This window comes from Tachysurus fulvidraco, chromosome 13 (genome assembly GCF_022655615.1).
Source record: "Tachysurus fulvidraco isolate hzauxx_2018 chromosome 13, HZAU_PFXX_2.0, whole genome shotgun sequence".
Taxonomy (NCBI): Eukaryota; Metazoa; Chordata; class Actinopteri; order Siluriformes; family Bagridae; genus Tachysurus; species Tachysurus fulvidraco.
Window position 1 is genome coordinate 19,405,000 of NC_062530.1, and position 16,023 is coordinate 19,421,022.

General features: G+C 37.7%; 1 protein-coding gene across 16 annotated transcripts in view; it reads right to left on the reverse strand.

Moving 5' to 3' along the window:
* The window catches only part of mical3a (microtubule associated monooxygenase, calponin and LIM domain containing 3a), an 89,818-nt gene that overhangs the window by 32,722 nt on the left and 41,073 nt on the right, over positions 1-16,023 (reverse strand). For 9 of the 16 annotated variants that reach the window (XM_047822377.1, XM_047822374.1, XM_047822375.1 and 6 more), the window contains exons 3-18: positions 12,172-12,537; positions 10,296-10,503; positions 10,090-10,206; positions 9,892-9,993; positions 9,270-9,425; positions 7,702-7,802; positions 6,549-6,806; positions 6,297-6,412; positions 5,443-5,569; positions 5,224-5,317; positions 5,102-5,128; positions 4,042-4,189; positions 2,243-2,439; positions 1,241-1,359; positions 1,058-1,132; positions 815-982 (exon numbers count right to left, since the gene is read on the reverse strand). In XM_047822377.1, the coding sequence (XP_047678333.1) occupies positions 815-982; positions 1,058-1,132; positions 1,241-1,359; positions 2,243-2,439; positions 4,042-4,189; positions 5,102-5,128; positions 5,224-5,317; positions 5,443-5,569; positions 6,297-6,412; positions 6,549-6,806; positions 7,702-7,802; positions 9,270-9,425; positions 9,892-9,993; positions 10,090-10,206; positions 10,296-10,503; positions 12,172-12,447 (2,289 nt within the window). In that variant the 5' untranslated portion in view covers positions 12,448-12,537. The remainder of the gene's footprint in view (positions 1-814; positions 983-1,057; positions 1,133-1,240; positions 1,360-2,242; positions 2,440-4,041; positions 4,190-5,101; positions 5,129-5,223; positions 5,318-5,442; positions 5,570-6,296; positions 6,413-6,548; positions 6,807-7,701; positions 7,803-9,269; positions 9,426-9,891; positions 9,994-10,089; positions 10,207-10,295; positions 10,504-12,171; positions 12,538-16,023) is intronic. The other 7 variants (XM_047822381.1, XM_047822384.1, XM_047822385.1 and 4 more) reach the window with 2 other exon arrangements.

A 16,023-nucleotide genomic window follows, 5' to 3' on the forward strand; every position in this document is an offset into this window, starting at 1 on the left:
TCTCTGTACTTGTTGCAACTCAAAAGTTCACGCATGCATTACATACATCATAATTTCCGGCATTACCTGATCGTACCAAACATTAGACAGCGACAATCAGTTCAAACGATACAGTCAGTAATAGGTCTTATTCATCAACAATTATTTTCAGCTGAGTTTCTTAAAACTACTATAATGTATGTAACACCAAGATATAAAAAGGACAGTGGCTGTGTTTTTAGTGTTAGAGCATAAAGTTCAGAAGATATGGGTTTCAATAAAGAGCAGTGAGCAGAACAGCATCACTCTGAACAGATTGCTGCTGGCTCTCTCTCTCTCTCTCTCTCACACACACACACACACACACACACACACACACACACACACACACACACACACACACACACACACACACACACACTCACTGGCCATCCAAGTAGATCATGTTCTTAGCCACCTTCTTAGCCTTAACATGTCCCTAATCACCAACAAGCGAGAACTATTTACAGTTTATTTATCCATATTTATCCAGCTGTTCATTTCTGTCTCCACAATGAAAAAAAATCTTTATTATGAATATGACATGAATCATGATCCAACAATGAGGGTTACACATGCATGTGTGTGTGTGTGTGTTGTGTGTACACAAATAAACAGCTGTGTGTGTGTGTGTGTGTGTGTGTGTGTGTGTGTGTGTGTGTGTGTGTGTGTGTAGCTGCTAATTCAAACACCTTATTAAAAAACAAAACTGGATCCTTGCACAATGCAGAACTCTTAACGGTCATTAAAGTTTTTGAAAAATCATTAGTAATCTATTATCCAGACTCAGACCTACCTGTCTTTTGAGTCCAGTAGACTGTACAGGAGCATTCTCCTCAAACTTGGCTAGCAGCTGAGTGGCCATGGACTTCACCTTGTTGTTGTTAGCCGCTGCTGTGGTGTCCAATCTACGCTCTGTGGCTACAAAGGGTCTCTCATCGCGCAACGGCCTTGGTGGCTCCTCCTTAACCACGATCAACAATTGTTAGAAACTAAGCATCAACAATCCTTTGTCATTAACTTTAAGTTATACGCTTACATCTTCAGACTGGCCAGCCTGACTTGTCTTTCTCCTCTTCCCCAATCCGTCAAGCTCCTTCTCCTTCTTATCCTGCTAATGAGTACAGGCAAGATTAAGATTAAGAGCTTACAAAATACGTAGTTCATTCAATATTCCTACTGAATATTATTCGTGACACAATGCCGTCCAGGAGAACGATACCTTTGGGTTGCGTTTCCTCGAGATGTTGATGCTCTGTCCCAGTTTGCTGAGGAAGGAGATGGGAGACTTGGTGCTGGCAATCAGTGCAGCCTTTTCCTCTGGGCTCAGGTTGTGATTTTCTAAAGCATAAAGCAATACTTTTGTGATAAGAGCTATAAACCATTTCATTAGGTTGACAACATTTTATTCATCCCCTGGGGCAATCGTTACTGGGAATATTGACTGACAAAACAAACTAGTTTCAAGTTTGGGAATCAGTGCTTTCATTATTTCAAGGACTCTGTATAACATCTAGAATGTTATAAAAATGATCAACAGTAGGTTGTGTGATAGAGTTACACAACCAATGATAATTTTCCATCAACAGCACATCTTCACTTGTTTTATTCCTCTTTCAGTGCAATAAAGTTTTACCATTTTTTATGCAAGTATGATACGTCATACTTTGCCATGCCATTTATTGTACATTTAATGTGTCGGAACATTCATTATATCACTTCTTGTTATCACTTAGGTTGCATCTGTTACAAATACCCATTTCATCACAAAGCATTTTTTTCATTTTCTCTTAAATTAATAAGACAAAAAATACAGTTAATCATTTCTACAGAGAAACTGCAAAGCCCTTTGTCCTGAAGTCTTCCCTGAGTCAGAAAATTTTAAAGCTGTGCTTATGACATTACACAGAAAACAACATATGACTACTGATACATTTTTTTTGTAGTTTCCACCACAACAGCCCCTATGTTACAAGAACCAAAATTAATATATAAAACTGTCAGAGCTGCTGTTACAGAAACTGAACCAACAGAAAATAAATTTTTGATCGAATAAAATTAATTAACAATTGTATTATAAATCTATGTTCAGAACAGAATTATTAAAGTGTAAGATAAAGTTGCAAATGAAGATTTCTAAAATTGCATTATGTATACAGTTTATTAAAGAAGGATACAGCTGTTAAAAGATCACTATGAATAAAATGTGCATACCACTACTTACCACAAGGGGGCACGGTGTCCTTAAACATCTCATAGAACTGGCTGAGATACATGACCATGGAAAGCTTGTCAGGCTCCACTACAACAGACATCTCCTTCCCGGTCATAATAGGAGAAATCCCAAACTCCTTCTCAGCTACGTCAAATGCCAACTGATTATTCTTCTCCAAGTCCTTCTCATCCAGCGAGTCAAAATCACTGTGGGTTTTAAATACACAGACACAAACATAGTGGTGTAAACTACAACATCTTTTCATTGACTCTGATGGCTGTCTGATGCAGATGCTGTAATAAGATTTATAGAGGTCGATATTTAAAAAATATATATATTTGGACCGGAAAACAATTTATAACATCCGGACTACTCCACTAATACCCCCCCACCCCTTCTAAAGAGTTTAGGAGCTAACTAATCAGTGTAATTTAGTGTAATGCACATTCAGGAAAATGCTAATGTACGACTTAGAGGTAAAGAGTCAATCATCTGACAGAGTGAAATGGTGATGTGTCGATGGAAAGCTATTAGAAGCCACTCAACCTCTACTAAAGGCCAAAATATCCTGGCTAAGTAGAAACAGCAGATATTGCCAACTGTGATTTGTTTATGATTCAGTGCTAGCAACAAGCTTTTCAATTTTTCACAATAAAACAGGTAAATCAAATGCAAGCAGTTCAGTGACATGTGCAAACTTTAGGTAGGAGCTCCTTTTAAACACAGAAAGGCAAACATATGATTAAAAAAATAAAATTGGTATTAGCACACCAGGACACACGGGACTCTAAGCATGGAAGCTAGCTAATAGCTGACATGAATTATTCAGGGAACTAGCTTGTAGCTGTTAAGTTGTTCACAGGTCCAGAACCACGGAGAAGTTGGTATTGTTGGTAAAAAAACAAAAAAAAAACCAACAACTCAGGACTAAATTGACGCTGTAATTATGTTTAGCACTGTTTGCTAACTGCTCTTCCATGAACTACCATACTAACAAATATAAACATTGTGACACTAACTTGTGAACTACAAGCTAACAAAAAAAGTTTGACTTTTTGTAAGTTATAACACAAAAGTATTATAGTACCATTCATACAGAATCTTGTTTCAAACATCACGACCATTTTTTCAGCTTAGCCTACAACTATTACCTGAAAATTAGACTGCTGGAAACTTCCATGTCACTGTATCATATTAATGTACATACCATACTTATATTATTTCTTTATTTTCTGCAAGACAGGCTATACATATCAGGTATTTACAAATCTGTGGTTAAAATAAAGGGCAGATATCACAGCACCTGCAAGTTAGCTAATGGTTAAAGTAATGACTCAGCTAGCTAGAATCTAGATGATTATTTACAGTATAAACACTCAAGAACTGTTGCAAGAGTTCTCTAATGCGTATTGATAGATTTCTAATGACTAAATTAGTCAATGACCCAAAAATGACATTGTAGTTATTGTGTTAACATACTGCAGCTTGCTGTTGTTGTTTCTGTTGATTATATAATATTAACATACAAACATTATGCCACTAGTCATTTTGCCTTAAGTCATGAGTATCTCAATTCATACATAATCTTGATCTTGACCTTTAGCACAGCATATGATAATACCACCTCCTAATACTACAGTCATACAATTCTAACCATACATATGTTGATGGTCTCATAAGGTTACTATAGCATATTATGAGCTATAAATACCATCATATGCTATATATACACCATTATAATATATACCATCTTATGACAAATACGGTCTTGAACGATCACAATTTATTTAGGAGAACAGAACACTCACATGAGGTCTGGCCTGTAGCGATGGATAAGGGCACACAAAGCCAAGCCACTCTTCCATGACATGGTGAGATCAGATACACTGACCCCTCTATAGCCATCTGTCTGCCTCTGACACCAGTTTAACAGTTTGCTGGAGCGCGCTACAGACTCTGGAAAAAACAAATCCCAATTAGCCATTGTACTGGTAAAATGTTATCAACATCAAACAGATCACTGTTAGTTGCTTAATAAGGTCAGCATCCATATGGAGAGAAAAAAAATCAATGTGATTCAAGGTAGCAGTAAGAGCTGGAGTGTTAAGGATTTGAATTATGGTTAGAAATGCCATTTTGGCATTTTGTGTGTGAAATATGTTTTGTTAGTTTATACAGACATACAGTAGCTCTTTTTATTATTTTACCAGAGACCAAAAAATGTATTTTATAAATAGAATTTGCCTTTGTTTTGTTTATGTTCAGCATTGAATTTCTTTGTCATCCCACACTCTATAGCAGTGTTTAATGGCTTAAATTAAATCATACACTCCTGGCTATTTTTATTTCATGAGTATTTATTTGTTTTATCTAGCCTACTAGGAGACAAATACTCACAGAAATGTTTTTTTCCTAACATATTACAAATATTTATGCATTCAAAATAAATTTCTGCGCTCTGTGATGCGCCAATGGCTTTTTCATAAGCATCTAAAATCTTTTTACGTTATCTTTCAAGTGCTAAAATTCTGTTTAAGATTATCCAAAAATCCACACTGAAAGACAACACACATAAGGGTCCTGAATAATTTTAGATCAGCCTTGCGGCAATAAAATAATTCATTTGTTATACGGATTAAAAACGTCCGATAACTCGATTTCCATTCCGCCAGAAGAATGTAACACCAGTGCACTGGTAAAAAGGGTTAAAATCCAAACCAACACTGCAAAACACCCATTACAAACAGTAAACACTATGTTAGACATTTCAGTATTGACACAGTTACTAACACCACAGCAAGACGTTTAGCATAAGCCCTTCTGGGAGAAAGCATCATGCACATGGGCTTTAGTTATCCACACAGCTACCTTGGAACTGCTTTTCAAGCAGAAGTTCTATGATAAAAATAATATGGTATTAAGTTGCAAAAAATCAGACATAAGGCACTCCAGAAAAATACACACAACTGCAATACAATAAAATGGCCCACCATTCCTTGCGAGTTTAGGAGTGGAAGCGTTGACCACATTCTCCATGTCAATACGGATTTCCCTGGCTTCCCCGGTGTCTATAAGATGCCGTACCTGTACACGATAGAGAAGAGAATATGAGATTTCAATCTCATTTTGACATCAAGGTATGATTTCTGCATGAGAACCACACACACACACACACACACACACACACACACACGCGTGAGCCGTCTCACCTGATTGGGTCGGAGCAAGTGCAGACTGATGTTGGGGTAACGTGTTGTGGGATCCAACGTGTAGTGGCTGTAGTTTTTACTCACGTTCTCTGGAGTGGTTTGTGGGAGCAGACGATATATACTCTCCCTAAGGGACACAATTATGGTTACAATAGCACAGGACACGGGGTCAATCCCATTAAGCACAGACCTGTTAGTGACTCGGGATTTTAACCAGAAGATTGATTAAAGACAATTTAAAGCACTTACGGTAGGGAAAATAGGGTGTGTGTTAGCATAGAGAAGAATGACTAGCATAGTATGTGTTTTACAAGCTTGTTATGAGTATTGTACATTTCACAGATTGCATTAAGTTTGTTAAATGTGTACGTAAACAAAACAACAACACAAAAAAGTAAAGGCTGCTTTTGTTTTTTTTTTTTGTTTTTTTACACGGCACATATAAAAAGAATGACTGAACTAGCGCAAAAAAGAATTTGGATTTAAGTTTGAGTTTATTTTCCATCTGAGAGACTAAAACAGGTACAATGATAATACTAAAATCAAAAGTCACTAGATCCAAAGTTCCTGATCTAGTAACAATCGAGCCAGATGTACTGCAGTTCTCAAAACCACAAACTACTATAAACAAGTGTTAAGATTTATGTATCTTTGAATTCTCCTAATCATAATTAGCAGTTAGAAGCGTTTGTAAATGCAGTGTTAAGTCTTATTGGTTTCAATCATACAGGGAATATTTGGTATTGAATCCTGGCAATGGGAAAACCCTAGACCCACATTCCTGGTGCTAAAGATTCTGGTACTTTGTCGGTAAAAATAATAAACAATTTAATGCAGAGGAATGAGTGCCTCACCTTTCTGCCAACACTTCAAGAGGAGACGCGCCCTGTGCCCAACTTTTCACCATCCATGCAGAGTCTATTGCTGCCAGAAAGCCTCGTGCAATGCCCGTCCCCATTGGCCAGAAAGGCTGCACAAAACAGACAAGTTTTCTTATCTGTCTTAACATCAATATCACACAGTACTGTACCACATAAGACTACAAACCAGTAGCTGTGAAAAGTACATTTTGCCCCATTGTTCAATGTCATGTCCTTTTCTCTTACCTCCAGAAGGCTGTCTCCAACCAGAGCTACGAGCAGCTGGTGGCCGTTGCGTTGGCGCACCAGTGCGGCATTTTCCGAGGCATACATGCACGTGAAGTCAAACATTGCCACATCAGGCTGCCCGTAATGGTTGATTGCAAAGTCCAGCTTGGGCAGCTGGTGATTGGTTGAGAAGTCGGCTGCCTCTCTGGCGTAGGACAGCAAAGCAGCTTGGTCCACGTTCGACCTGGACAGAAGCATCTCTGTGTCCACATAATCCTAAAATATAGACAAAAATAAAAAAATTATCAAAATGTGTAACTGCTGAGATAAATGAGCCTATTCTGTGTTAAAAACAATGCTTTCTGTATTTAGATCAGGGGTGGCCCGGTTTCATGCGGCTCTTACGTTCATATCGAGGTTTGTATTTGTGTCTTCAATGTGCGTGTTCGCTTCACTTGAGTTCAATACGGTATTTTTGTCAAACGCGCATGTGAGTGGGATGAAAATATCTCAAAGTTTCCCAGTAGGAGCAAAATTCTTTCACAAAAGAAATTTGTGTCAAGTTCGCTCTCAAAATGGCAGGGAAAAAAAGGTGATGTTCATGTGTGCCCATGTGTATCATGTGGCTCTTTGCGGTAACACAGTAAAAAATGGTCTCTGACTGGTTGGATATCCCTAATTTAGATGAACATACAATTCAGAAGTGAGAGGCTTTGGTAGGTGCAGTGAAGGAGTAATGGGTGAATTATTTCTCTCTGATTCATGTTGCTATATGTGGCTTTGCTCAGCTGACAAGAGCTTCAGCGTCATTGCTTACAGGCCATTTGCACCTCTCTAAACAGACAGACAGTTTTTTCCCCTAGACATTTGCCTTATTAAACCACCTTCAGTGCATCCCTAAACTCTTACAACCCTGTGTACATGTGCTCCTAAGGAACTGCATTATCTCTGAACCTTTCAACGGTTTTTAGTTAAACTGACAGAACACACCTGATCATTACAACATTAAACAAAACCATTCATCTTACACCAAATGTAAACGTTTAAAAAAAAGAAAAGCCGAGAAAAGGAAATAGCTGCTATAATGATTATCATACAACAAGGGTATGGAAAGGAAGACAATATGGAGCAGACAGATTAAATCGTTGAGTAAATCCCTGTGATCACTCACGTGCAGAATGACGCCCTTCTCCAGCAGACTCTGCTTCTTGGCAGTCATCACAAAATAGTGAGTGTCATCCTTATAGTAGACGATGTTTTCCAGATCGATCCCTGGAGAGGCAAATTAACACAAGTGTTGGGAAAAAGGGCTGAGAGTGAGACACATAGTCAAATGTTGATAAGCATGTAAGCATTTAAAAAAAATAAAAAAAATAAAGAGAAAGTATATCATTAGTTTTGGCTTGCAGACATAATGATAGCCCGTTAGGAAAAGCAAAGCTGTCTCTCACGGGCATTGTATGATACCAGCATCGAAACCAACAGTAGCGATTACACGACTGGTGAAACAAAAGCAAAGGCTCTTTAGCCACTGCCAACTCAGCACAAAGCTGTCAGCGCCAGGGCACGGGCAGACAGGCCGGCAACTGCTAACCACACTGATGAACAACCCCAGTGCATAATTCCACCCTGGATTCCCTTATGTTCTCTGGTCCTTTCGAGCAGTCTGTTTGCATCAAAACATCCATTATGAGTTAAACTAAGGAATTGTTAATTCATTTGGCAGAAACTCTCATCCAGAGCAAAGTAAATTATTACATTGTTTTCATACAAATGAGCAGCTGAAGGTTGAGGGCCTTGCTGAAGGGCCCAGAAGTAACAGGATCTGAAGTCATGACCCTTTTAAAATTTATTTGAACTCAAGTTCAAAATCTACCACTGCTCACAGTAAACATAATATATTTTTTTTACAACTGGAACTTTACATTTTTTTTAATATCTCTAAAGAATTAAAAAAAAACTTGTAAAAATATATGTATATATGACATATATATATGTCAATCTATGTTATATCTAACATGGTTAAGTAAAAGTTCTTTGGACAGATTAAAGCCAGGACTATTTATGTTCCTGATATGACGAATACACAATGCACAGTAAACAGCATCCATGTAAGAGATGAAACATGTTTGACTTATAATGTAGAGGTCACTACAAAATTGCATGCAAATGCTAATATCACAAAAGCCAATGTTTTTTTATTAAACATCCATCCATTTCCTGTACAGCTTGAGGGTAGAAGACACTCTGGATAGAGTGCCAATCCATCGCAAAGCACAATTGCACACACACAGGATGGAGACAGGCTTCCGAAGGAGATTATAAAGCAGCTTTACCAAATTTCCATAGAGATAGATATCCAGATTTATTCCTAATGAGTAATCCAGACAAGATGATGTCAAGAAAATACTTTCAGAGATAACATAAAAAAGAAACCTTGAGAGAAACCAGAGTCATAGGAAACCCATCTTCTGTGTGACACTTGATCACCCAGCGATCAGAAGTCATTATATATCCACAACTTACTATACTTACTGTACTATAGAGTCAAGCAATGCTGTGGACTTGCACGAAATGACGTTTTTTTCCCCAGGCCACACAAATGTAAAAAAGACTGAGTTTAATGGGGAAAAATTGAGTCATTGTGTTCATGTGTTGTCTTCTCTTTAAACATTAGGCCAAATCATTAGGCCAAAGTGCTGATGAATGCAAAATCATAAGTTACAAACGTTCTCATACCAGTGGCTTCCCTTAGATCCTGAAAAAACTTCTGGTTGAAGATGAAGGCCACCCCGCTGATCTCCTCCACTTTAGCCTCGGCTGTGGTGTTGCGGTTAATAAAGTTGGCCGTGATGGCGATGGCCAGCTTGCCCCTGAACTCTTTCCTTCTGAATCCTGGGGAGAAAATAAACATCAGAGAAACATCTCTCTCAGACTCAGCAGCAGTTCTACAAAGCCTCTTTAGTTCAATAATGCCTATTTTCTAGAGGACTAAACATCAGAGATAAATCCAGACAAATGTCTCCTACTGAGTGCCGCTTGTTAGCTGTTCTATGATAAGAAAGAACCCTCAACTCTATCACAGAACCACAACCAAGAGCCTCTGTCGCATTTAATCATGGTTGTGATCGTTCTCAAATGACAAAACCTGCCAAATATATGAGAAAAGCTTTTTTTTCCTGTTTATTTAGCAGCATAATCACTAGAATAATGAGCTTTAACTTAGTCAGCAAATTAGCAACAAAGCAATTAGCATGCAATTACCCACAGAAGCTCAGCTTATGGGACCCTGAGCCATATTAAGACCAAAATGAGAAAGGAGACAAATAAAAAAAAAAAAGTAATTTAGTAGTTAGTTTACCTGACAATGTGTTCCTCCTCCCATCTGCCCCGATGATGACATCAAACTCCAACTCACTAACAGGGTGTGTTTTAGGATGGACTTCAGCTCTCCAGCCTATCCCTGAAGATAAGACATCACACAGTGTGGGAAATTGTGTCTTAACGTTAAATGATAAGACATTACACAGCTTGGACTGAAATATTAAAAAGATCTTACTCTCATTTTCCTGGTCTTCCGGTGGCTCGATGAGGCCTTTGAACTCTACATTGACATGGATCTCAATCCCCAATAGCAGAGCCATTTTCAGCAGCATCAACTGCAGCTGACGAATACCTGCAGAAAGCAATCCAAAAATCACATCAACATAAAACCCATCTCACAAAACTTTCCAGAAATGGTTGAGTGTGTCTCAGTCTACTCACTGATATGGTCTATTGAGCCAGCACAGAATTTTCCGTAGAACTTTTTTGCACCGAGTCCCCGCAGATCCTGGATGGTAAAAGGCCACAGGTGGAGGACATTGTTGCGTGAGAAAGCATCTCTCTTCTCTAATACGACCACCTTGGCTCCTAAAAAGCCAAGCTCTATAGCCGTGCGCAGGCCACATGGTCCTGCTCCGATAATTAGACACTGCAAAAACACACACAGGTACGTAAGAGAAGCATGAGCTTTTTTCGGGAGATTATTCTGGAGATTAACCCTACATTTACACTAGCATGTGATACATCATTTGTTTTACTTGTGGTTCGTCAATTGTAGGAGTGTAGCGTTTGGTCAAATAGGAACGAGTGCATGAATGAATACTAATTTTTAATAACTGTTCAGTTACACCACAAAATCTATCACCATGGGCTACAAACAGGGCCACCATTAACCCACACTCCAATATACACTCCCACACCAGCAGTCACAAATATTCTAATTGTATGTTTGTTTTAGCATGGTTTATAGACACCTCTGTTTCAGTATGCACTTTTCAAATGATATGTTCAGTTCTCTTACATTTGTGATGTTTATCAAGCCTGTCAATGATTCAGTGGCTGTCTTGGTTAATGGATTAAGTTTGTGCTCTGTTCTCGACCATGTTTGTGTGTAGCCTGTTTGCAAGATGCAGATGATATCCTGATTGGCCTGTAGCCGTTGTTGACCTTGCTCTTTACCTAAGATTTGTTAGATTTTTTTCCACAAATTAATTATTTAAATGCTCTGTGTTCGTTGAGCTGTACTTAATTTTCTGACACTCTTAATAAACTGCATTTGTATCCAAACTCTAAGACTTTTCATGACAGTAATTACTTTATCAGATTAAAGCTTTTCCATTAAAGTTTTAGGGCATCACTGTTTTACCTGTATGCCACATCGTTCACATCTAAAAGGTAAAAAAAAAAATCAGTGCCAACTCTTCAAATGCTAACATTTAGACTAGCTAAATGCTGATCTGAAAGTGCAATGTGCAAGTTCCTTACAGCTTATAATGATGGATGCAATGTCTACAGCAGAGCCTGGGAAGTTTTTTTATGTTCTGCACACTTGTGCCTCAGTAGAATCCAAAAACCCGGTTGGATTAGATTTGGATTGGATTGTCCAATCCCATGAGGCGCTTTCACACAGTGCTAATAAAATTCAGCTATCGTGCAAGATTTTTATATGAGAAACCATGCAATACAATATATGGGAGCACACAGATAGATTAGATAGATTGATTAGATAGATTAGATAGATAAGATAGATAGATAGATAGATAGATAGATAGATAGATAGATAGATAGATAGATAGATAGATAGATAGATAGATAGATAGATAGATAGATAGATGGATGGATAGATAGATGGATAGATAGATACTTTAAGCATGTTAATTGTCCATTAAAACAAAATAAAAGGTTTATTCCACAGTTGCACTTTAGATTTGACGTCATCTACCTCATCTCATTCAACCTCCATCTCCTTACTGTCATTACTGTCCAACTAAGTCAACAGTTCCCCACAACAGTGACTAGTGAATTTGTTAGTAAACCTCTCCATGCAACCCCTAATTGTATCCCAGGCCATAAGATTGGTCCAAAAATTCATTCAAACCAATCATTTTTTCACTTTATGGTATCAAAAGTGAAAAACAAATTGCATAAAATATTGACTGAAATGTCTTCTGAGTGACTATATAGCACCGTAGCTCTGTGCGGCACAAGTCCACAGAAAATGCATGGCTGCCCGTATTTTTTTCAGTTGCTAGTAAAGGAAATGCGAGTGTATTCATGTCACTGTAAATAAAGTTTTAAGTTTTAATTCATACCATACCTTAGAGTTAGTGCAGGCTCTGCCTTTCTTGTACTCCTTGTGGCTGGCACGTTTGTCTAGCTTGGCCCAGAGTGCTTTCGCCTTCCAATAGTTGAGCTTGGACTTGAGCTTGTGGTAGAAAACTCGGTATTCACTGGGCTTGAGCTCAAGGAAGTCACACAGCTCCTGAAAGGCTTTAAGGGTCCCTTTACATGTGGAGGCCTGAACAAAGCGGTCAAAAAGAACGTGTGACTGATTGACCCCCTCTCCCGCTGCACCAACACCTCCATCTCCCATGGTCCCTCACCCCACACAGGGGACTATGGGACTTCTCCAGACCTGCTTAGTCGGAGTCTGGTTCAACTCCACACTTCAGACATCTTCATCCTGAAAAAGAAAGTGAAAAACATAAGGTTTATTCTTACCCATATGGCACATGTTAGAGGAGGAACTAATCATGAAGGAGTATAAAATCCATAACTGCATTTTTTTACTTTCTACAAGTTTTATTTTACTTTCTTACAAATGAATGAGGAGTGCAGTTTCATGGCTGATTGTACAGAGGTTACTTCTCTATGCTACATTGCTCTAGTCAATCTTTCCTTTTGTTATTTTAATTCCTGCATCTTAAAAGGCATTCTATAGCATACAGCAGTTCTATATATCGATAAATACAATATCAGAAACCCCCTGAATTTCTGGGGCGCATTAAAAAAATCATTTATTCCATTCAAGTCCAAGAGAGCAAAACTGGTCATGGTCTCTGGATGGTAGGCTGTCATGACTCTCCATTGTCAATCAGAATAGAACTGGTTAGTCCTGAGGCTCAGTGAGCTCATGTATGAGAAAGTGGACAGAATTATTTCCTATGAATGTATTTAGTTGCCCTGTGACGTAGCATGAGACTTGAAAAGCAAAACGCCTAATCCAAAAAATCATATTTTTGAATATACTGGATTCACAACTATGATTTTTTTTTAAAACAAGCTAACAGAAAATAGAAAAAAGCTGACAGCTTGGAAATTTATGGAAAACATCTGTCAAGGAGAACTTGTTTAAAACTGAATATATAGCAAGAAAAATAAAAATTCCACCATTTCCAGAACCAGTATACACAAACAGGTTAGACAGACAATAAAAAGTCCCAGCTCTTCTCCTCTCATGCTTTATGAATTCATCATAATTCCCCATAGCTGAGGATGCAACATCACTACAAATATATAAAAGCAGTCACTGGATAAAGTATGATTACTCATTAATCAGCTCCAGGTTGAGGCACGTATGCCTAGTTTAATTTAATGTTTATTTATACAAAGGTAGCTATTGGTTTATCTCAATACTGCACAACTTGTGTTAATTACTAACATTACACCGAGAGGATTACACAGTGAAGCTATGGCCTTTTTGGTTAAGATAATAAATCTGCATACAATTTCAGTTAGACAATGGAAGGAGGTTAAATATACAGTACACGAGTCTTGCTTAAGCATATCTTCCGCTGTGGGATGTTTTTAGCTACATGCTGAAACATTGCTTGTCTATTACAGAAACAAAAACATTTATTAAAGACCACACAAGCAGACCGCAGTTCTTCGGTCTTCACAAAGATTCGGAGATGTTACTTTTTAACATGATGATTCTCTTACCACAGCCATTTCCAGTTAATAATGAACAGTCCAGGCTTACAGCAACCAAAAAAATTGTAGAAATCCTCCAATCCATTACAGAAAATAAGGCAAGTCTTACGCTCCACAAATTTAGTGAGGCACAACCTATATTTAAAATACAATAACTAGCTAGCTAACAGAATTCTCACCAGCCAGTCAGCACATCTTTTTATTACCTTCACTAACTAGCCTGCTAACATTCATACGGATTTGAGTATAGAATAGAAAAGTATCGGCTTTAACACGATGCTAAAATGTAATCTCTTTTATTGCATCATCGATACATCTCTATGAGATGTAGGTTCTGGAATTGTTTTTCAACAGGAAAGCTATTAATAATATAATAAGATTAATAATACTTACTATTTTAAATGCTTCAAATTTCATGAGGAGTAAAAAAAGACCTACTGATCATTAATGAATAAATCATGCATAGTTAGTTTTAAAGTTCAGCAAAAAAATTGCAAAAAAAGAATTGTTAGCTAGCTGTAACTGTAGTTCCTCACACAAAACTAGCTGGATATATATATATATATCCAGAGAAAATGACTACTCTTAAATGTGCTAGCTAGCTAGCTAGCTAACATTCAATAGGGCTTGAATATGGCAAAGTATCAATTCTAGCATGATTAAAAATCGTATATACCTCAAAATCAAATACAGAGTACATACAGTTAAATTCTCTCCTAGAATGCAAGCTATGTCATTCTTGTTAATTCTAATTAGGAATCCTAATTAGAATGCCAATGTTATTGAGAAGTGGTAAAAAGAAAAAGAAACAGATTTCGATTGTTTGATGGCAATAAATATGTCCAAACCTAGTTAGCCACAGCCACAGAAATGTACCACTCATTGAGGTGAATCCATCAGCAGTTTTGTCAATAAGCTAAAGATATTGACTGCTTTTGGTGACAGCACAAAATTGAACAAAAAAAACATAAAGAACAAACCTAGCAATAATTCTCAAGTGGCCCGAAAAATGAAAACACACACCTCAGTCTCTTTAAAACATAGTAGCTTACAGTTTATATTAAAAGTTAGAAAATACCAAGGACAGTCAAAACATAACCTCTTATTAAAAACCTCCTAGATACCCAAACAGACATACACATACACCCAAGGTGTGGTTTCTAGCAAGGAAATCTCCACCCCATGGAAAAAGTGGCACAGAGCGGGATGAAAGAGTAAGCAGGTTGAGGGTTAGAGAGAGCAAGAGTGAGAGAGGAGAGAGAGAGAGAGAGAGCACGAGAGAGAGAGAAAAGGAAAGAGAGAGAAGCCCAGAGAGAGTGCCAACTCTGCTCGGCTGTACAAACACACTCGTTCCCCTACCTGACCCCTGCTCTCTGGAAGAACAGCACCAGCAAAAACTCCACCCAGCATTTTGCCTCTGCCATTTGGCTAAAAAAAAAAACAATTTTGCTGAATTTGGAAAAAAGTGCAGGGTTTAGCTTTCAAAAATCAGGTTAATTAAAAACGGATTTTGTTTATGCTGTTGTTAAATTGTTGTTCTACTTAAGTTAGCAATGTAGTCTAGGTCTCTGAGTGGAAATATCAGTCCCAGAAAATCACCACTCTTTGAATCTGTAAAACTATCGTAGATTATATCAGTAGGTAGTCAGTTTACTTAATAAGCTTAGAATATTAAAAACATAAAATAATCAGTATTTACAGAACAAAACTGTTATTAATTCTCAAACGGGCAGAGAAAACTCTCTGAGAGAAAATGAGAAAACATACTACAGGCTCTTTGAGATATAATATCTTAACGTTTCTTAAAGAAAATCAGGAAGCAGTATCGGATTCTCATGCTGAAGATCCTTTTCCAAACACACTTTGACTGTATAGTATATACAGCTGTGGATGAGTAATGACTCATAATCACGCTATAAGATGTCACCCAGAAGAAGACGGGTTCCCTTTTGAGTCTGGTTCCTCTCAAGGTTTGTTCCTCATGTCGTCTCAAAGATGTCTCCTGACAACGTCACATCTGGATTGCTCTTAAAAGAATAAATTTAAATCTTTGTCTGGATTTATTAAACCCTAAAGAAGGTTACCACTGTAGCTACAATATAGCACTGCACAGAAAACACTAATTTCCTCCCAAACGCAAAACTTTCCATAATCTTTTGGTACATTTTTTTTTCAGTGCTCCTCCAAATGCTGCTCCCCCTGACGAGTTACATTTAAAACAGCATCAGATTTACTG